Genomic DNA, 23,910 nt, shown 5'->3' with positions numbered 1-23,910 from the left:
TCGCTACAGTAATTGGCTACAGTACACAAGTCAGGTTTTAATACTTTAAGTTGTGCGTTGCTCTACAGCCAGCTAAGCTATTCTGCCGGAGTGGCTATGTGGGCACGTTCGCAACCTATAGGTCGCCAGTTCGAATCCCCTCCGCGCCTGGCACTAAGTTTTGCCATATTTTTCGACCCGCTTCATGGGCCGGCCCAGTCGAGCTGCCCCCTGTGCGTGGCACCGCCAATTTGACGCAAAGAGCGTCAAATAGGGGGCCTAATTGCGGGGCGGCGTAGCGGCCCGACAGGATGTCCCGCGCCGCTTGCATCCTTAAGCATGCACCAATCCCAAAGGAGTCTGCTTCCGTTTCTTGGGAACCAAAAGTAAAGCGTGAGATCTATGGATAAAGACTCTTTGAGTGTTTGGAGAATGGATGGGTATTATCTTACAGAAGATTAAGGATAGGGGGGAGAGGCAATGATGGAGTGATTATCTTGTTGATACACAAGTAGTTACAAACTTCTATATGGTCCAATAATTCCAGTGAAAATGTAGAATTAGTATTGAAATATATAGGATTACCATCTTACAAACTTCAAACAAAGGCCTGCTTAAATGTTTGAAAGACGGGGTTCGTTTCACACAATTTGCATGCTTTCATGATTCATAAAAAAACATGCTCCAATTATGGAGTATTTAGCATGTGGGGTCAGACTTTCTTGTCGAATTTCGTGGTTGAACTTTGACCATCAATTCGACCTATAAATATGGGGAAAAGTTGCACCTCGAAATACATGGACACCATGTAAATAGGGATAGAACGAGTAGCAGTTAAAATCTCATTTGAATTAGGCTTTCAGCTAATAGAACAGGAATGCTCTTTCACACATATCGAACTATCAGGCACTCATCTCGATTTGCGTTAGAAGGGCAATGGTTATTTATACACTCAACAAATACATCTTCTCTGAGCGATCATGGTTCATATTGGTTCATAAGCCTGATTAACAAGTTAATGTACAACAAGGTGACCAAGACCAAGCCTTGGTTAAGGTAGAAAAAAAAATGTAGGGCGATCCTCTATGGAAAACTGGAGACCTCATCATGTGCTGTAACGTCCACATATTTAGTAACTGCTGCATGACCTGCAAAGAATTAGAAACAAAAGACCTCACATAAATCCAGAATGCGCTTGATAGTGTGGAGTAGAGGTCCACTACTCCTGGTAGTTGGCAAACCAAAAACCTGTACAGCATAATTAACTAGTACCTTAAGTGCCTGGTTCTGTTATGCCTAAACTTTGTACTCATGAACACGAATCCACTTTGTAGATGACCATTTGTCACCTTTTATCACTGGACAACCACCTAAAAGAAATTGCAGGTAAACAGAAGAGTCAATATATTGTTGCACAACCATTTTAAGGAAAACAATTTTGTCATTGCATCAAGTATTAGAATCTCACCATGGAGGCTTGTGGGATCCAGGGTTCCATCAGGCCTCATGCTCCAGAAAAGCAATGCATCTCCCATCTTCGGTTTGACCGATATACCCCGCTTTGCACATTCAGACAGCTCATTATGAAATGGTATTGAGCTGCTATTAACTTTAGCAGAAGGAAACACGGTCTCACCGCCCTCTTCAACATCCGAACTAATTAATCAGTTGGAAAAGAAAAGTCAATTGGATCATCTATGTTGCATGTTATATGTAACAAAATGCATATCTTTGTAGTACATACAGATACATAAGAACAGTGGCTATACGCTGGCCCCCATTTTTGGTGTTGAAATCATCATGGAAGTAATCAAAGTGAGGTTCATATTTCTGTCCAACCTCATAGTGGAGAACTTGAAGGCCCTCTCCGTTTTCTGCACAGATTATGAATAAAAATGACGAGAAATTGACATCAAATTTGAAGCAAACTTCCAGAGAAAATATAAGCAGCTACGGAAGGGGAGCCTTGGCGCAGTGGTAAAGCTGCTGCCTTGTGACCATGAGGTCATGGGTTCAAGTCCTGGAAACAGCCTCTTACAGAAATGTAGGGAAAGGCTGCGTACTATAGACCCAAAGTGGTCGGACCCTTCCCTGGACCCTGCGCAAGCGGGAGCTACATGCACCAGGTTGCCCTTTCGATGTTTCAACATTGAAACATTCAAGAACTCAAAAGGGGTAGGTAGAATATATAATTTATTTGTGCAACTCTCATGTGGTGAAACGTTGAACTAGGCAGATCGACATTCAGCCATTTAGCGCTGGCAATATGATATTTCTGCAATGCACTAATTATTTTTCTTTTTGCATAAACTGGAGTTAAGACAGCTCGTGTACCTTATGTTATTAGGCATGCACAATGTCTTATTTCATTCAAATGTGCAATATTTCAAACTACCCAAAAGTAACTAACAATTACACAATGTACTGCTTTACAAAGCATAAAGAAGTTTCAAAGATGTACTAAACACAGTGGAGTGCATAATTTAGTGTGTGTATCCTTTTTATATTATTTTTTGTATGAGTGCACATGCACTGTCTAGTTAAATATGAGATATTTGACTTTAACATGTACTCCCTCCGTCCGGAATTACTCGTCTTCAAAATGGATGAAAATGGATGTATCTAAAACTAAAATACATCTAGATACATCTATTTCAATGACAAGTATTTTCAGACGGAGGGAGTATGAGATCATGCTCTGCATGCATGAGCGCTGTCTCAAGTGCAACTGTGAATTCGGTTAACAATTTTGGTACAGTGTACCATGTCCAATACTTGGTGCCCTTGCACAAATTTAAAATTTTGTCTTCTACCACTTGGTATGCTATAAAAATTGAAATTATTGGCAATGACCTTGTTGGGAAAATGGCAGACACAGAGCCAGGTCTGTGGTCCATGACAAGGTCGGAAGCATGCTGGCTCAAAGAAACAAATGTTTAACTCAACCAAGTACCTAGCATCTAAGCTAACTTAAGAACAAGATAGTTTGACAGCTAATTCGAGAACCAAAAACTCTTTTTTGTCTACTGATATGTGTAACTCAATTTATCAAATGAGGGTCTCAGACAATTGGATGCGCAAGTGTCACCTAGTATCAGGACAAGGCAATGTAAACTTGAACATACTGCCAGTACGTTCCAAGCTAATACTCCTAGTGGAATACTTGCTGCCAATTGGTATAGACTTGATAATTCTTGCTGAACATAACTGTGAAAACACCAGATCACCGAAACGCACTGCGGTTGCACTCCATAATGTACTAATACATTACTTTGCATAGTTACTTAATACTCCATGATGAACTATTCAAACTAAGTCGCAAGCCAGTGCACTTTTGGTGAATCAATGACACACAGTACTGCATGCTAATCAAAACTTTGAAATTATACCATGACGAAGACTAATGCATCAGCCTAAAAATGAAGTATACAAAATTACAGTTGAGATTTGGAAGAGCAGCTATAGTTATAACTTTTCAGTAAAACAAAATGACACTTATAGATAATTTGAGGTGGTGTTCAATTCATTTATGCTGAATTAAAGCTGAAAAGTTCTTCAAATGAACAATGCAGTGTATTTAAAATATATTCAGACCTTAAGTTCAGCAGTAATCTTTTCCCTAGGCATACTAGCAAAAACATAGAAAGGTAAAGAAACATCCAAGTATCCATGATATTGGTAGGTATGCCATACCTACAGGTATGAAGGTGAAATCTGATATTCTTTTCTCAATGGTGCGAACAATTTTATCCTGGCCTCTTTTAAGAAATGTTCCTGAACTCGTTCGCACCCTGAATACATTTCATTAAGCGTAAGTGGGCATCAGGTCCCGTAACAGTTCCAAGAGAAAGAAGAATTTGCAGTGTCCAAACCTGCTATCTTTACTCCCTCCAGTTGCAGAATCAACCACGGTCGACTTCTTCATGTGAGGCTTTGCCAATGAAATTAAATATTGACATTCTTCCTTGGACTGAGAGCAGCAGTAAAGTCAAGTCATACCCTGATCGCTATTTGAAGCGAACTAACATAGATGATAAATACTTGCGGTAATAGCAACCAGGTGTAATAAATACAAAAAATACACATGACATTTCTTCATCTCCTATTATGCAATGTCATCAGAAGTAAACACCTTCCAAAAGGCATTTTGGATAGTAATAATCACAGTGCCAAGTTTCTAATGCAAGTCTTGATATTTATCATCTACTTCTTTGATCAAAGCCCATGTGCCTGAACTTCTGAGTTTGAGCCCCTGGCTTGAAGGTCAAGCAGATTCGAAGCACAAATTATGTGTGACTATATATATGAGGATTCCTAGATGAATAATACACATGAACTCAACAAGAGCCATGTCCGGGCGCGGCTGCATGTACAAGCCCTCTACAGTGAAATGCCAGTGGCGTCCAGCTCACATCTGTTTCCTTCATGCGCAATTTTCTGTACCTAATTCACATCATAACTAGCATTCTTGCGACTGAAGTACAAGCATTTCGGATTTTACTTAACGAATCTAATCTGGTACGGATAGGCCAATGTTTACAACGAGCTCTTAACTGGAATCCAACAATAGCCTAGAATCACCGACACAAATCTCAAGATCTCCCAACCCGCATCCTATAGAACCGATAACAAAGCACGTAAGAATAAAGAGGCAGCCGCTTCGGCCCAAACCAAAAAACAGAATGGGGGCAAGAGACTCACGAGGAAGTTGTGGTAGATGAACGCCCGTGGCTCCCACGACAGAACCTCCGTCCACGGCTCCCCTTTCTCCCCGCGCTTCTCCAGCCTCCTGCACGACGATAACGGAGAACAACAAGCACCACGTCAATCTCGGGATAAAAGGGACAGCGTGCGCGGGCAACGAACACGGCAGATCAGGGAGGCCGTGGACGTCGGAGGGGGAGGCGGGGACGCACGACTCGAACGCGGATCTGCGGAAGCGCGGGCGCGGGAGCGAGAGGACCGCGCCGCGGCCGGAGCCGGCCGGCAGCGACAGCGCGCCGAGCGCCAGGAGGAGCAGCAGCGCCACCGACGCCAGCAGCAGCGCGGCCATGATCGCCTTGGATGGCTTCCCGCGCCTCCCGCCCCCGGCGCTGCCGCCCAGCAGCGGCCTCCCGCCCCGCCCCGCCGTCCTGCTCGCCATCGCGCGCGCGCGGCCGCCCGCCCGGGATGCGGCTTGGCCTCGGGTCTCCTCGGCACCGGCCCGGTGGGTTTAGCGCCTCCTCCTCGTCGTCGTCGTCGTCTGTCTCTCCTTCTCTCTCGCGCTGTGACCCGAGTCGTCGGTCTGTTTTGAGTATTTAACCAAAAACTACCACAATTCATGGAAACGTGTCCAGAAACTACCACTTTACAAATTTGTGCCGAAAACTACCGTCTTTTCTCTAATCTTTGACTAAAAACTACCAAGTCGTGAAAATGCCCGATTCACCTCTTCTAAACGTCTTTCTGACAGGATGGGCCCACAAGTCAGGTTGACCCTCTTCTTCCTCCTCTCTCTCCCTCTCTTTGGCATTTCTACAAACACCTCGTGTGCACCTGCAAGCCACCTCTGCCGCCGACCACTGCCGGCGCTCACTCACACACGACGGCGCACACGCTCGCGGCGGCGGCGGCTACGCGCAGCTCACCTGGAGCATGGCTCACGCATGGTCCATGTTCATTTCCACAGCCTAGTCTCGTGGCTCTCGACTTCCGTGGACGACGCGGCCGCAAGGGGCCAGCACCAGCGCCTGCGGCGGAGGAGGCGAGGGACTGGGCGAGGCTCCTGCTGGACGTGCTCTGCGCCATCCTCCACAAGCTCGACTATGTCGAGATCCTGACCGGCGCGAGGCAGGTGTGCCGCTCCTGGCGCCGCGACGCGCCGCGCCAACATGCCCGCGCTCTGGCGCCGCATCGACTGCTGCTTGTGCCCGTCGTGGCCGACTGCTGCTTGTGCCCGTCGCGGCCGGCGCCGCTGCTGCCCGTGCGCACCTCGGCCTCCACCACTCGGAGCTCCGAGCTGACCAGTAGCATGCCCGCATGGCCGGGGCCGCCGCAGCTCGCGCCCGTACGCGGCCGCCGCGGCTGCTGCTCGTGCCCGTCGTGGCTGGCGCCGCTGCTGCCGATGCGCACGTCGGCCTCCACCGCTCCGAGCTGACCCGACGGCCTCGGCCCGCACGCCGGCGCGCTCGTGCTTCACCGGCTCGGACATCAGTTAACGACGGCGGCAGCGGGGGAGTGGATATGCCGGCTGGGCAGTGGACTAACGATGACAACACTTACATGCGGGCCAGGCCTGTCATAAGTGCGTTTAAAATGGACGAATGGGTCCATTTCCAGACATGGTAGTTTTTAGTTTAAAATTAGAAAAAAAAAGTGGTAGTTTTCGGCACAGATTTGTAAAGTGGTAGTTTCTGAGCACGTTTCCATGAATTGTGGTAGTTTTTTGTTAAATACTCGTCTGTTTTGGGCTCGATGAGATATGCTGCTGCTGCATTTGTTCGGCTCGACGAGGTATGATGCTAGCTGTACCGTAACTGCTGCTGCGTCCCGTGGGTCCTGTAGGTGACGTGTCAGGACGCGGAGAAGTGGGGCCCGCTGCTGACAAAGTCCACCGGCCACGCGGCGAAAGAATGGGCCGACAAGGTACAAAGGCGCAGCCCAGCTACACGACCGAAATGTGACACTCCCACCTATCCATATTAAATCATCCACGATTAACATGGATTTTTTTTCGGGGGGAAAATATTCCATTACTCAAGGAGCCTCTCGGCCTTAACCAAGTTTATAAGAAATTTCGGCCATCCTGCGAACCAGACTGCCCTATGGGATACTACGGACATACACGGCCAACACATGACTAGCGTTGTTCTGCCAACGGCTACACTGCACAAATACAAGCTCTCTAGACTGAAGGGTTGCCAAGCTGCTAATCTCTTCAACGAGAGACCGGTCCTGTGATCTATCTGTCGTGGGCGCTTTGAGCATCGCCACAGCCTTCGCACTATCCATCTCAACAATGATAGACATTGTAGTCCTATGTAAGGCAAGGTCTATGCTTTCTCTACAAGCTGAGAGCTCTAACTCCAGCACACTCTCGCACGCGCACAATTAATATAGATCGAAGTAAGTACGCAATGTTTAATAATTATGTAGACTATACAAACTTTTCTTGTCACTCAGATGATCGATGACAAGACAGATAGAACCAAGACGAAGAGCAATAACATGATATGCACATCGTAGTGGAAAAATATGAATACGTATATTTTCCGACAAGCTGGTTACACTAAGACCCATAGAAACATGTATGGGCTCGCGGACAGGGGGTCCCCGAAACACGTATGGATGCCCGCTGTTAAATCGGGTTGTATACTTTCTGGAATATAGGGCTACCTGAACTGTAGCTAAAGCAACTAGCTCCATAGCTGCCATTAAAATGCTTATACGAAGTCAGTTTATTTGATTATAGAGATAGGTGCCAATGAAATGCTTATATGAAATCAATTTATTCGATTAGAGATATAGAGCCCTAAAAGGAGTATGGGAGATAAAAAGAACGCCCAACTTTTCTTTCTACTGCCTCAAAAGAAAAAGATGATCGCTTTTTTATTCCAGGTAAGATGATCAGATCACTTGTGTTGAAACCCCAGACATGCTCATACTTGGCATGGGTGATCACAGTTTTATGGACTTAATTCAAGATTTAATAGGTTTATTGTTCCATTGCTAAGGAACGGCTCCGTCGACCGCGAGATGCTTGTGATGATTGTACTGCATTCTAAAAATAATAATTGAAGAACGAAAGTTACCTCGCCTTGAAGAATTTGTCCATGGATAGATGAAGAAGAAAACAAAACAGCAGCACGGACGCGGACGGAAGCCACAAGTCGTATATGCAAATAAGTGCATCTGCCGACAGCAGATGGACTAGATTAGAGTCTCTCTGGACATGGAATACGCAGCAATGCCTGATTACAACTGCTTTTTTTCGAGTAATGATTACAACTTCCATGTAAAAAAACGATTACAACTACTACTACACGTAGGAAATCTTGCACCAAACCAAAAGCTTCCAACGTCGCTTGGGTGCCAATCCGGAGACCTCCTCCGCGCTTTTGTTTAGGTAATAATCTTTGGGTCCCAATAACTGCCACACATGTGACATTGGCAGAAACCCGTCCGCACGTCTCGTGTGGCATGGACAGGAACCCGCCCGCACGACCGCATCTGGATGCGTAATGGCACAGCTCACACGTCCGGTGTGTGGCAACCCCGCCCGCACGACCCCGTCCGGGCCAGACGATCCCGCTGCCCGCACGATCCAGCCGTTCCCGGCCTCCGATCGATTCCCATTCCCGACTGCCGCCATCGTCCCCCACCTCTCGAACCCCTACCTCCACCGCCGGCCTTCTCTGGTTGTCATGGCAACCAGAGCAGATCTGTAGGGCCTTCCCAACGCAAACTACACCCCAACCCTCCCCCACCCCCGCCCCCACTCCAACCCCGCCCTCCCAAGACGATCAGCTAAAAGCAGGTGAAATCTTCCGATCTCATACTGCTTCTCATCCTTCTTATGGGCAGAAAATTCCAAATTTGCAGATGAAGGTGGCGACTGGATACACGCTATAGGGGTAAAACACTACATGGTTCTGTGTATCTTCGCATTTGCCAAGCAGAATACACCAGATCTGCCATGTACTACGCTTGAGATTACCTTAAGTTCCTAGTTCGCTTGACGCAAGTAGTTGGTAATGAAATGGATGAGTAGGAATCCCTAAAAAAAGGAGAGGAATGATAAATTTGGAATAAAGGGGGTGGAAAAAATTAATTGCCACTTGTGTCTAACGTCAGTTGCCACCTTTCGTTGTCAGTGACTGCCACCCTGTTAACCTGTTGCTTGCCATCCTATTGTAGTGGTTGTTGCCATCGAATCGAATGGATAGCTAGCACCCAAATTTTAGAAAAAAAGTATGGATGTGCATGTCCTGCTTGCCGCGATGTGTTGGTTGCCTACGCATGAAAATGTGATAACACTGACGTGTTATCTTCTACGTGCAAGCAGCAGAAAAATACATTTTTTGTGGATTGTTGATGCGTTCTTGTTCATGCAGTGATTGAGAACACGTTGGAAGAAACGAGTCGCGGAAAGAATGAATCACGAAGATGGCGCTGATACTTGGGGTTCTCAAAGGCCAGAAACGCCCCCTTGGGATGCATCAGAGTACAGTCAACTTATTCTGCAGGGCCATTGCTGCCACTACTAGAACAGTATGCAGGCATTGGTATGATGCATGATAACAAAAGAAAAGAACAGTTGCCATGTTCGCAACAATGAAGATGACATTCTACTTATGTCGCACACTGTCATTTTTTGAAGGTTCTTATGACCAAAACACACTCAGGGGGCCTCCGTGGCAAGTTCAGTCATAGGGCGCTAACACTGACAAATGTACAAGCAGCCAACTTCAACTAGCTAATATGGCTAATCAAGGTAACGCATACAAAAAAGAACACATACTGGTCTGGACATGAAAAATAAACTTGCAAAGGTTGGCAAAAGACTCACGAGTTATGATGGGGGAAAATGCAGAGCCTTCATGCAGCACGTGGCATCAGGCAGCACCCATGTACCTACCGTCGACGTCATACACAGGTGAGTCCATAAAAAAGTGAAGTTGCGGACGGTGAATTAGCAGAAGGAGCATAGTTGACAACTGCAGTTGCCATGACTGGACAACTGCAATTGCCATGAATAAATAACTGCAGTTGTCATCCCTGGACAACTGTTGTTGCCCTCCCTGGACAACTGCAGTTGCCATGGAGGAACAACTGCAGTTGCCATGCCAGGACAACTGCAGTTGCCATGCCAGCACAAACTGCAGTTGCCATGTATTGACCAACTACTACGATGCTTGCAGGTTATTACGATGGTGGTACCCCAGCAAACGTCTCGTGGCAAGCTTCACAAATTGCAGATAGAGCACGTCAATTTGGTGTGACAGACCACACAAGATGGGCACATGCAGCACAACAAGGTAAGGAAAAAATTGAACCACAAAAGAGCACTACATTTGTTTTTGTGGCAAAAAATAGCACGTGACGAAAGAGAAGATTTGTAGCAGTGATGATGGACAAAATCAAGCATAAAATGCTAAACAAGTGGTTGTGTGCAATGAGTCATATATTGTCTTCGGAAATTTGCCAACTACTAAAAGCATGTGTGCAGCACTAATGGTTGATCGCATTTGCCTAGTGAGATCAAGCCTAGAATGCAAAAGTTTTGATGCTAGAACACAGTGGTTGCCATGTATTGGTAGCAGTATTTGCCATGTATGCAGGACTGCAGCTGCCATGTATATAGAATCCAAGTTTTCGTACTAAAAAGGAGCTGGTTGTCGTGCATTGGCAAACAATAGTTGCCATGTTTGTTGGACTGTAGCTGCCATGACTGGACAACTGCAGTTGCCATGCATATCCACACGCAGACTCACGGCTTGCTGTTTGAATGATGTCATGCCAAATCACTCGAAGTTGATGTGATCCATTGCGATAAATATGTTATTCAAGCAAAATCTTACTCTCGTACCTGTTTTTTCTATTACAGGGCCTACAACTACAGTGAACAGCGGCGCGGGGACATCTACTGCGGGGAGCTCTGAGCGCACGGAAGACGCGTTCCACCAGCAGCAGACAATCATGCCGCAAACAATGCCGAATCAGAGTCGGAAATGGCAATCATTCCAGCAATGCCGACAGGCACCCCTTTGAACACAAGCACTGGCAACACTCAAGTAGATGAAAATACCGCCGATACTAAAGTGAATGATGAAATTGATGACGAAGCACAAGGGGATGAAGATGATGGGCAATCAGAGATCGTGGTACCTCAGCCACCATACGTTGGGCAGAGATTTGAATTGTTTGCAGAAGCAAAGGAATTCTACCAGACATATGCAAAGTTCCATGGGTTTGCGGTCAACACCGAATACCATAGGAAAATTAAGAAAACTAACGAGTAAAGCAGAGGTGAGATGAGGTGCCACAAGGCACGAAGGAACAAGAAGGGGAAAGGTGTTGCGCCTGTCGTTCCGGAACGAAAGAGAGGTATCATTCTCAAGACGGGATGCCCTGTCCGGTGTAAGCTAAACGTAGATGGAACACAGTATGTGGTCACTGAATGTTTTGACGAGCACAACCACAAACTCATAAAGAAGTTCGACCTGGTAAAATTTCTGACTGCCCACAAAGGATTCACCCCCCTCGAAAGGAAATTCATAAAGCTGCTACATGATTATAACGTTGGTCTATCAAGAATGGTCCAGATACTATTACTCATCCACAACAAAAAGGGGACTCTGAGTAGCATGCCCTACATACCAGCTGGCGTCACAAACCTAAAGGCAAAGTACCGTAGAGAGAGCAAGTTGGCTGACATAGAGGCCACAATGGCCTACTTTGATGAGAAAGCGAAGGAAGATCCAGATTCCTTCTACAGGATAAGGTTGGACGATGAGGACCGTGTCAGGAACATGTATTGGGTGGATGGTGCTGCAAGGAGAGCCTACAAACATTTCCGATATTGCATTTCATTCGACGCGACGTATCTCACTAATATGTACAAGATGCCATGCGCTCCATTCATAGAAATAAATAACCACAATCAGTCGTTGCAGTTCGGCTGCGGGCTCATTCGGAATGAAGACATGGATGGGTACATTTGGCTGTTCAAGACCTTCTTGGAGTGCATGGATGGACTTGCTCCGATGAACATAATAACAGACCAGGATTTTAGCATGCGTGTAGGCATAGAGGAGGTCTTTCCGTTGGCAGTGCACAGGCACTGCAGGTGGCACATTATAAAGAAGACTGAGGAGACGCTAGGACCGTTCTTTGCTGACCGTCCAGAGCTGCACAAGGCATTCGAGATGTGCATGGACCACAGCTTGACGATGGAGGAGTTTGAAAGGAGCTGGATGGCCATGATTGAAACATATCAAGTCCAAGACAACGAGACTCTTGCTAGCCTGTGGGAGAAGCAAATGTACTGGGTGCTGGCCTACTTCATGCAGTGCTTCTTCCCATTTCTGCAGACTATGTAGCGTAGCGAGGGGTTCAATGCTGTTTTGAAGCGGTACGTGAGCCCTCGCAACTCATTGCTACAGTTTGCCAAGCAGTACATAGCTTTGCAACAAAAAATACTGGGATCTGAGCTACAGCAAGAAGCGAACACCACGCTAAAGCAGCCAAAATTGCTAACGTATTTACCGATGAAGAGTCAAATGAGCAAGATATACACCAACAAGATCTTTAACAAGTAAGTCAGTTGCGTTACAATCTTATTTGCGCAAAGCACGAAGGCAGTAGGTGCCATATAGAATGCAATGCAGTTGCCATGATATGTGGTTGCCATGTTTAATAAAATACTGTTTGCCATGCTTACTCAGCTGCAGTTGCCATGTTCAATAAAAATTCTGTTTGCCATGCTTGCTCGGATGCATTTTCCATGTTCAATGAAATGCAGTTGCCATGTTTAATGAACTGTACTTTCATTGGGCATGTTGGTATGCAAATGCCAATGTCAACTGAAAATGTTATGTTGTCGTCACATAGTGTGTTGTGTGCAATGTATGGGAAACAAGTTGAAAAAAGCATAACGTGCATCAACCGCAGGAAAGGTTACGACTACATGATCAAACTACCATGCTAGCCGGTACAGTTAGCGATGAAAAAGAAGAAGAAAAACAGTCAAATGAAAATGATGATGACTTTCACTAACCATATCTGATGAACTACATTTGTCATGTTTTAAAACATCATAGACGCATTCGAAGCAGCAAACTATTACTACAAACGATGAAACCATAATAATAATGATAAAAATAAAACGTATCACCTGTCACTCCTAAATAGGTTCACATCCACACATATATTACAGAAAATATTCAAATGTCGCTCATACACCACCACTACATACTAGGCTACACGGGGTTGCAGTCATAACATAGCACACGAACATAGTTTTGACAAGAACAAAGATAGTACCTTACATTCCTCGGCAACAGAATGTAAGGTATGCGTCCGATGTGTAACGCCACATGATCACTTGTACTTCTTGATGACTTTCTTGACAGCTTCCTCCATGAACTCGCGTGCTCCAGACCGCTTGTTGAAATCTTCATCCGTCAACCAGTTTCATGTGTAAATTTTTCGGAGCTCAACGACCGTTGCAGCTGTGATAGCGGGAACAAGTCTACCTTCCCACTTTGCAAAGTATTCCAACGTGTGAAAGCCACAATCCGTCCTGCACAAGGAAAAGAGTCAGGTGAACTCGCAAAAATGACAGACATATCAATGATAAACTCCAATTCAGATGTAACAACAAAAGAGGGGTGGGATTGATGTAAATGGCACATGAAGGAGGGGGTAGGAAATTACGTGTTCCCTTGATTCGTAGTCGCCACGTACTCAATCGGGAAATGTCTGATCTGGACCTTTGAGTTTTCATAGTGACGGTTTCATGTCTCTTTGATGTTGTTCATGAAGAATTCAGCATGCGAAGTAAGGTCTGCATCAGCTGCCGAACGCATTGAATCAAGCACCTCAAAGCGTTGGTTCTTCAGGTCAAGACAGATCGCATAGTGGTGACCACACTTGTCGTGTGGGTCGTGTGGTGCAAGCTCCTGGAACATGGGGAACATGACCTGCATGTAAAAGTGAAGGAAATGAGAAGCAAAGTTTACATGAAGAACAGCAGAGGGACAAAAAAAGTAGAATTACGTAGAATCTTTAGTTATGGTGGGTAGTTGAAAGAAAGTTGCCGCCCATGTATGAACAAGATTTGCCGTGTATTTTACTTTGAAGTTGCCACATAGTTTGCACGGGATGCAAAAATCAAAAAGTCAGTTTGCACGACAGCTGATGCCACATGAAACATCTGCCACATAAACAGAGTGCAGATGATGGAAAAAACCATACCATGTGAAAAAAGTGCAAATAGGGAAGGAGTACTCACATATTTCTTCAGTGTGAGCTTGAATTCACCGTGTTGAGCAAAATTCTTCCTCAGGATTTTGTGGTGGAAGTCACCATCCCATATTTTGCAGGTCACACTGTAATGCATGATTGTTTTGTCGGCACACACATCCATATGATTGTTGATGTAGTCAATCCCGCATGCAACTACATTCGTCAACATTTTACCGTTTGGCCTCACGGACTCGGCAAGATCACCCAGGTCGACGTACGTCGCTTCGCATTGAATGACCTTGGTTCTGTCCAAACATGAGTTGTATGAAAATGATATAACATGAAAGAATCATGCCTACTAAGTAAAAAAAATAAAAGAACTAAAACGTAAGCGGATCATGTATAGAAAGCACGAAGAAGATGAATGGTAAAAAAAGAGCAAAGCAAAATGAGAGATTATGTGGTGTGGTCATTTACACTTTCAGCTCCTTCATGTGCTTGCTGCTGGCCCTCGCATTTCCAAATCACTTAACAATATCGTACAGCTGGGTCTGTTCCTTTGTGGCCCTGAATTCAGGCTCGTAGTCTTCCGCGAGAGGTGGGTGAACTACCCTCTTCTGCCTCACAGAACCAGGGGTGGCACTCCTAATGATATCCTCAGATGCCGTATCTGCAGGCATGTTGGAACTTGATTGCCCCTGACCTCATGAGGACCTCATCTGCAATGCTGCCTCCTTGATCCCGCGGTAAGCTTCATCAAGTGACGGTGAAATCTCCTCAGGGGTGCCTGCAGGGATCAAAAAAGTGGATTAGGATACCTGGAAATCAAAAACAGATGGATTGTGAGAAGATATGGTGCATGATGTGAAATGTAGGTACAAAAAGTAGGGAGTTGCCATGTGGAGGCAAATCCAGTTGCCATGTGTGGTGCACTGTAGTTGCCATGTCACAGCAACTACAGTTGCCATGTTGTGTCAACTCCACTTGCCATGTGCTTGCCAAATAGAAAATGCAGCATGGAAACAAAAATGCAGGTGACATGGTGCAGCAAATCCAGTTGCCATGTGTATTGCACTGTAGTTGCCATGTGACAACAACTACAGTTGTCATGTTGAATCAAGTTCAGTTGCCATGTGGTTGCCAAATGTAAAATGCAGCATGGCAACAAAAAAATGTAGGTGACATGGTGCATCAGATCCAGTTGCCATGTCATCACATAACAGTTGCCATCACAAGTGAGAACCCCAAAAAATATGATTGGGACAAAAGTCAAACTATAAAGATGTATACAAGAAAATGATAAGCACATGAGAAATGTACCTTGGACTATCGGCTCTGCGAACTTGACAGCCTTCCTGCCCTCGACCATTGGCTGTGCCATCGTTGCGGGCATGCCTCCCGGGAAAGCAAAGGCAACTGACATAGGATCTGGCACCACTGGTTGATCTTGACTGATGCCAAGGCTGAAGCTCGGTGGGGTGAAGGCCATTGAGTGCCTCTCATGCCTACTGGCCGGACCACGAACAACTTGCGGGGTAGAATCCAAGGGTGAAAGATCAACAAACATTTCTTAATCGGCCGCTACAGAATGATCGGGCTTATTTGTAGGGCGGGGCATGTTGTCAGCGGTATCAGCCGCAACTTTCTTGACAATCATCTTGTTTGGGCTGTAGGGGACACCCACATTGACTGGGAGCCTGGAAGTGCGCAGATTTAAGCTGGGGATTTCCATTGCGGGTAAAGGCGCAGTCTGCTCCGAACATTCACCTGCGTCACTCGTGCCCGGCTTGACACATGCATCAGTTGTGCTCCGGTCTTCCGGTTTCTCCATCACATTGCTTTTGGCAGGTGGCGGGAACAGTGTGGACGCATGAACATAACCAGACTCGTCTCTGCTGCTCCTAGCTACAGCTGGTGCGTTGGGTATGTCTGTTGATTGCTTGCGGGGGCTACGACGCCTAGGTGGAAGATCAGCATGCGAAACAGTCGCCTTAACAGTATCTGCACCGACAGGAGCTGGAGCTGTTGTGCCAAGACTCTCACCTGTAGATGGCATATCATTATGAACTGCCACCTCAGCCACTTCTGTCGTGGGCACAGGAGTGCCACCACGCACGCGCTTGGAATCAGTGTCAGATGAGTGGGAATCTTCCTTGCTTAGGTTGGTCTCGGGAGCGTCCACTTCAATGCTTGATGATAGGGTGGCATGGCTCACAGCAGCATCCTTCATTATCAAAAGAGTTGGCAATATTTTAGCTGTCCTGGCAGATACCGACTCGTCACTCCCCGATGTACGGATGCCTATTGTTCTAACCTGCACATCTGCAACCGGCGGAGATGGTCGGCCACTTGCGTAGAGTTAGTGGGAACAATTGACGGTGCAACACCAGTTTTGTCGACTGGCGCCTCATGAACATCTGAGTTGCCCCCTGTTGACAACTTTGAATGAAGGCGTTCGAGTGGGTCCCTACTGATATGCTTGGCCCCACGTGTAGTAGTCTTCTTCACCCTACAAAAAAGAAAGCACATGAAAAAGGTATTAAAAATGAACAAAAAATATTTTCCATGGTAGAAATCTAAAAAAATGAAAAATAAGTGGAAAAGCTGGTAGTTGCCATGTAAGGGGGATATGAGTTGCCATGTGGCATAGTTAGCAGTTGCCATGCAAATCCAGCAATAGTTGCCATGTTGGCCAACTTGAAGAATGATAAAAATGTCTGATCTGCCAGGAATGCAATTTCAAAACTAGGTATGGGATGAGCACACAAGCCAATGGAAAAGATGGCAGTTGCCATGTAGGTACAATAAGAGTTGCCATTTGTCCTAGATAGCAGTTGCCATGTAAAAACAAGTAGGAGTTGCCATGCACTTAAAAAAGGAAGGAAAATCATTTGAAAAACAGCAGTTGCCATGTGGGGATGATGACAGAAGCCCATGTGACAAGCTGAACGGATGCATTGAAAAATAAAAAAATATAGAACTATGCCAATGAAAGCACATGGAAAACCTACTTCTTGACTGGCTTTCTCAGGTCTGGCAACACGACAGGATCCCCGGTGTTGGACGTCGTCGTACGAGGAGATGACCTGGTGGAAGGGGCATCACCAGCAATGGGAGCACCTTTGTTCAACCGAGCAGAAACACGGGTTGGCGTTGGTGCCTGTTTCTTCGTAACTGCTCGTCCACCAGTTGTCGCCTCACTGCACGTATAAGATGGAGGAAAAAAAGGTGGCAATTGTCAGACTGCAAACTCGTTCCCGCGCTTAGCAAAAACAAATGCAAAAAGGGATCAGTCTGTTCCAAAAATATAGACAAAACAAAAAACGAAAATTAAAGTCGAACCTCCTCCTAGCAGCTACGGGATCGGTCCTAGACCTTTTGGCAGGAGAACCCTGCCCAACATCCTCTGGATCCCTCCCCCTCTTTGATGGCAACACCCCCTCTCCTCTCGCAACCGTATGTTCTTTGACTTTCTTCGGTGGGGGGACATCTGGTGCATCCTTGCCTTTGTTACCACCTGCACGAACTTCAGCATGTTCATCATTATCGGTGTCCTGTTGCATGTTTTCCATGTCATCATCGTCATCCTTGCTGAGACCAGCGTCTCCATCTAGTTCATCTTGTGTGTTAGCAAGCTCTTGGGAACTGTTGTAGTCATACCGGCCACGGCAACTAGTTGGCCGATGTGTCTGTTCTAGGACAAATGTAGTGAACTGCCTCGTAGCCGCATCGCTATCAGAGCCACTAAGGGACGTCCACCCCTCAACCAACTTCTCGAGCAAGCCGGTCATTCCGGATGCAAACTGCCCAATTAGATGCTCAACAGGTGCCCTCGCCTGTGCATGAAACAAGAAGCAGCAATAACCACCCATATTACAGTCACTTGCGCGACATCAAAAATAATCCAAGGCAACCATAGATATAGATCTTTTGATTACCTCAATAGGGCAAGACGGAGCTGAGTGCACGTCCATCCACTTTCCAAAGTTTTGAGGCCCCCAAACACGCTGTAGTCTATAGCATGCTTGGCCATCATCTGGAACAAACAAAAAAATAGCTAGGATGTAAGAGAGAGAATGATGAACACTGACTAGCAGTTCATGTGTTGCAAATGCAACAAAAAAAGAAGACGCGAATGTAAGTTTCAGCACGAACGACAGAGTTGCCATGTGGAGTGAGACATGGATACCATGCGGAGACAGCCATGGCTAGCAAAGGTAGTCATCTCTTGTGAACCACAGACGGTTGCCGAATGATGATTTTTTCATATGTTATGCCGCAAAAAATTGTAAGCATGCCGTGTAGAGAAAGAAACCAGAACTAACCTGCAGTTTTCCATATTTGGTATCAGTTACCCTGTCTGCAGCAAGCACAACCTTGACAACATCGATAGTCCACGCAGAAACAACAAACTTGTGCGTAAGCGGCGGGTCTCCTGTCCCAGTGAAATCCACGGTGGACAGATCAAGACAGTAGATGTATATGAGCTGATGTACAACAATTTTAAGAAGAAAGAAATATCAGTTGCCATATGGTACTTTGCGAAAAAACAGGATAATCTATGTTCCCATGATCGTCAAGTTGAAGTGCATGAAAAAGAGAAAGAAGAAGAAGTTGCCATCTGTATGTGCTAGTTGCCATCATAGTGTGATGGCAGTTGCCATATTGCCATGATGGCAGTTGACATCATAGTATGATGACAGTTGCCATCATAGTATGATGGCAGTTGCCATATTGCCATTATGGCAGTTGCCATATTGTCAATATGGCAGTTGCCATCTTGTTATGACCAGGTTGCCATGCATGAATAAAAGTATGATCAGGTTGCCATGCATGAATAAAAGGTGTTAAAAAGAGTGTTCACAGAAAGGACTGGTAAAAAAATATCATTAAATGCAGTCGGCAACCCTTTTGGTACATCTTGCTTGAGAATGCATCGTGCAGGAAGTCGGCAATAAACTTACACCAATTCATGTTCTTCACATGTTTCAGTTTCGCCTGCACCGCACAAATTTTCAGGACAACGAGTTGCCGCATCAGAAATGAAATGGAAAAAAACATCAAAAAACACTGGCACTGACTAGCTTTGCACATGACACTGGAGCCAAAAGATTGAGGGAAAATAATGTAGTAAAGATAGATCATTCACCAAGATGGAGAAGCATTTGTTGCTTGGGCGAAGAGAAGTGGTTGGCGCGAAAACAGCTGAGATGAGGTACATGAGTAGCTTCATCTTAAAAACCTCGCCATGGGTTGTCATGGCCTGTAGCGAATCTGCTAGTACAGACGTGTTCGACATGGATTCCAACCCAGGAAACAAACGGGGGAACAATACTTCCTCGATCTTGTTATTGACCTCGTACAGGACTTTGATTTGTCCACGAGGCACACCCAAAGTGCAGAACACGAATTCCTCGTTCAACGGCAGTCTTCCACGTCCCGGAATCACAAATTCCCTGGAGGCGGGGTCGTAAATATCACCAAGCCAGTCGCATACAGGGTTGACAAGATTCGCGCACCGGACATTCATCAGAGCCTGCATACCCATCTTAGTAGAAGCTCCCTTTTGATCGCCGGTAAATCTGTCAGTCAATGTAGTCAATCGTTCTTGGGAGGCCCTGTTGCGAATACGTTTCTTCTTCTGCAGAAAACAGACAAAAATGATCAGTTGTTGCCATGTTTGCACTGTCATGAAATTTTAGTTCATGACAGACGACTACAAGCTCGAGGTGGCAACCAATAACATATGCAGGAGGAGGAGGGTGTGTGGACAGTTACCTCATCGCCCTCTTTTCTACGTCCAGTTGCCCGATTCTGCTGTGGTGGATCCATGAAATCATCATCATCGTTTTGATGATCACCGCTAGCCATTCTGCTGAGGTAGGAACAGACCAAATTGTCACGGTGGAAATGAAAATGCAGGAAGTAAGCAGTTGCCACATAACAGAAAATGTCAACTAGTGAATGCAAAATATCACATGAACACGCACGCCCCCCCTATGATTGTCGAAACATAAATGTGGCAATTAAGCACATTGGTTACATTTGAAAAAAAGTGTACAGATCGTAAATGCACTTAAAAACAAAATGTTGAAATTGCCATGTTAGCATAAGATAGTATGAAAGAAAGTCACAAAATCCTCCACTGCACAAAACCTAAGATGTGGCAGCTCACACCCTATCCTAAATACACCAATGAATTGCCATGTGTTCAGTGGCAAAAATGTGCTAGGTTGAATTTGCCATGTTAAAATGCAACACATAATACAAAAAAGTGATGAAAAACATCTAATGAACAACCTGAAATTGCCACAGTGTGTTCAGTATCACAAGTCATCATGGCAAAACACGAAAATTGCGTCTGCTGTATAGTGAATTTGCCACATTATACTGACTGTAACATGGCAACAGACATGCTGTGTTCAGACAAAATTCTTGCCACATGGAAAGCATATGTATGGCATCTGACACAATTGATGTGCAAATTAGTTGCCATGTTATGCAGCCAATTTGCCACATTATCCTGTCTACAACATGGCAACAGCCACAGTGTGTTCACATTCTATGTGCCATAAGAATATACTATCCATGTGGCAACAGACATAGTTGATGTGCAGATTAGTTGCCATCCAGTGCAGTTGGTTGCTGAAACTGCAGTAACTACCGATTTACTAGACTTTACCATTCATATAGTGTGGCAACTATCACAATCATTCAGAAAAATAGTTGCCACAAGGAAAAGCATGTTTGTGGCAACTATCACAGTAATTCAAGAAATTAGTTGCCACATGGAAAAGCATGTTTGTGGCTACTATCACAGTCATTCAATAAATTAGTTGCCACATGGGAAAGCATGTTTGTGGCAACTTTCACAATCATTCAAGAAATTAGTTGCCATACAGTCATGATAGTTACTCAAACTACCATGTTTGCCTTCATACTGCAGTTTCAAAAACAACTAACTAGATCTAGGGTTCAATAGCAACTATAATGACTTGAAATTCAACCCCAAAATTCTCCCCGAACTGATCACAAATACCAATTCGAACCAATGCGCAACTGTCAGACCGGAAAACAACGGCCCAATCCCAAGGCACAACTAGTGTGTGTCTCCGGATAGGCGGAACCACACCGGCGAGACCGCCACCGCGGAGGCGACGAAACTGCCCAGTGCCACTGAAAACGGCAAGCACAGGACTCCGCCGCCGGTGGGAACGCCGACGCATCGCCAAATCGCCTGAATCTCTATGAATCTCGAGCGAAGCATCAAATAGGGAGGAAAGAGGGGAAAATGCAGGCAAGGATTGTGAGAGTGGGAGCGAGCATTACCTTCAATCTGCAGGCGCTCCGGTGAAGCCGCTCCGGTCCGGCAAGCACCACCGACGGCCACGAACACCGTCGACTCTTCCGCCTCCGCCGTCGCCTTCTCCCCTCGTCTTCTCCTCTAATGGTTTGAAATGTGAAGGGGGTTGTGCGAGTAACTGCGGGGATGAGTAAATGGAACCGTGAGGGGGAGGGGGGCGAAGTGCGCAATGTGTTTGACGTCAACCACGGTCGGCGCGTGGCGTGCGGGCGCATAGCAGTTCCACCGCATGCCCCTGAGTGGAAACCGCTGATCGCGCGGGAGGGGGGGGGACCAACGTGAGGGTAAACTGTGTCACACACCACACGCGCGCCTTGTCCTACGTGGCATAGAAAATCGACCAGATTGTACCAAGATTCGTGTATAAAGTACTGGACGGTGATGGATGCATGTGGTCGAGATGGTCAACGCCCACACGTGTGGGCGTTAACATTTCCGTAATCTTTTTGTTTAGGACAACGCTAACGCCCACACATGTGGTGGGAGCCAAACCCGCCCACACGCCCTATAACATACAGACTACGCCATGTCAACATATGCATGCATGTGGAAATCTTTTTGGATTTTCAGTTTTTAAAATGTTTTATCTCTTAAATGAAAAATCTGATTGAAGATCCGTTTTCACCATTAAATCCCTCGCGACGATATCTTCAAAACTAGATCTCATATCAATATATTTCGACGAATTTTTTTTTCATTAAAAGTTGCCATGTCTATTGCACATGAATTGCCATGATGTTTACACTAAAGTTGTCATGTTATGTTTCAGCTATTTTCTTCTATATTAAAAAGTAAATTTTGACATATTATAAAATGGAGAATTAAGAAACTAGACTTGCCATGCACTATAAACTAAAATTGCCATGATACATGCACTTAAAATTGCCATGATTCATGCAAAAAAATATTTTCATGGTCAAAGTACTGGAATTGCCATCATCAAAAACTAAAATTAGCATGATCTACAAACTAAAATTGCCACATGGCAACTTTAGTTTAAGCACCATGACAACTACAGCGTAAACATCATGGTAATTTTTGGGCAAATTTTTTTTTCGTCGAAACATATCAACATGGGGTCTAGTTTTGAAGATCTCGTCGAGACAGATTTAATGGTGAAAATGGATTTTTAATTTACTTTTTTAATTAGGAGATAAAATATTTTTAAGCCAAAAACCAAAAAGATTTTTACTTATGTCATCTGTTCATACGTGGTAAAATAAATGGTGATGACTGCGTGTGGGTGATGTGCAAACGCCCACATCCCGTTATTAGAAAATGCAAATTAATAAATAAGAAAATATGAAGTTAGAAAACTAAAAATAAAAAACAACACTGAAAACTGAGTAAAGGATGAAACAACATAAGAAGAAAAAACCAAAAAGATTGAGCAAAGGAAGATTCTGGAATGTACCAAAACCGGAAGAATTACACTGTGGCATCCCGTTATAAGGGGCGGCCAATAAGAAAGATGAACCAATTCCCACCAAGAATGAACTAACATGCGCATACTTTTCTTTTTTTAGGATTGTTAGACCCAACTTCCCGAATCAGCTTAAAAAGCCTGCTTCGATGAGAAAACTGAGAAAGAAAGAGAATAGACTCGCATGCTTGGGCCCCAGTACAAACAGGACATGAATCGTTCGATAACTTCAAATTGCAAGAGCAACTAATAAAGGAATACTTCTTGGGAGCCCCCGCAAGGGTCACTTGGGGGAGGAGGGGGCGGGGGTGGGAGCGCGTCATTTGATGTGCTCTCAGGCGACGCCATGTGTCGCGCTTTGGGCGCTTCCTTCAAAAAAAAATTATTTTTCTATACATGTTTTCAACTTTTAGATACTTTTCCTTTTTTGCCTTTTCCCATGCTTATCTTAGGATTTGGACCCAAAAGAATTCAAAAAAAAATGCGTTTCTACATATTTACTTTTCATGGAGGCATGGTTTTACTTCCGCGAGAGGCATGGTCTTGTATCTCGGAAAGAAAAAAAATGAGTTTTTTTGCCTTCTGCGAAAGGTACAAATTTCCTTCTCATGGAAGGCACATATTTGTGCCTTTCGAAAAGGAAAAAAAATGTGTTTCTCTTTTTCTTTCTTCTGCAAGAGGCACATATTTACTTCTTGTGGAGTCACAGATTTGTTTCCACGAAATAACGTGTTTTATTTTCTTTCTTGCACGAGAGGCACAGATTTACTTCTCGTGGAGACACGAATTTACTTCCGCCAGAGGCACAGCGTGCCTCTCAGAAAGGAAAAAACAAATTTACTTCTCGTGGAGGCACGGATTTGCTTTCGTGAGAAGCATGATCATGCCTCTCAGAACGGGAAAAAATGTGCTCCTGGTTCGGTTTTCTTCGTGAAAAAGTTACTCGAAATTTTCACACATGGAAACTAGTTTTGAAGATTTCAATGCGACGAAAACGGTTCAAGATTTAGACGCACGGTTTAAGAGATAAAACATTTAGAAAAACGAGTATATATAAAAAAAGAAAACTATCAGATTGCGACAAGTGACGCATTACATGCGCGTTATTTGTTGTAACATGGGAAGAAGGGAGTGGTCTTTCCAAAAAGTATTATGTACTGATTCCTATTAGGACACATATGGGAGGACAGCTGTTGAG

General features: G+C 45.1%; 1 protein-coding gene across 1 annotated transcript; it reads right to left on the bottom strand.

Moving 5' to 3' along the window:
• Window positions 1–871: 871 nt before the first annotated feature.
• LOC123122757 (probable prolyl 4-hydroxylase 3) lies at window positions 872–5,265 on the bottom strand. The gene is made up of 8 exons (XM_044543098.1): window positions 4,896–5,265; window positions 4,681–4,768; window positions 3,852–3,949; window positions 3,673–3,770; window positions 1,724–1,853; window positions 1,448–1,635; window positions 1,252–1,349; window positions 872–1,127 (listed from the first exon to the last, which is right to left on the bottom strand). Exons 1-7 carry the CDS (start codon window positions 5,120–5,122, stop codon window positions 1,276–1,278), a joined length of 903 nt encoding a protein of 300 aa, XP_044399033.1. The 5' UTR covers window positions 5,123–5,265; the 3' UTR covers window positions 872–1,127; window positions 1,252–1,275.
• Window positions 5,266–23,910: the final 18,645 nt, after the last annotated feature.

Source organism: Triticum aestivum, chromosome 1B, assembly GCF_018294505.1.
Source record: "Triticum aestivum cultivar Chinese Spring chromosome 1B, IWGSC CS RefSeq v2.1, whole genome shotgun sequence".
Lineage (NCBI taxonomy): Eukaryota > Viridiplantae > Streptophyta > Magnoliopsida > Poales > Poaceae > Triticum > Triticum aestivum.
Note: the sequence above shows the minus strand (reverse complement) of the source record. Positions and strands in the feature narration are given on the sequence as shown.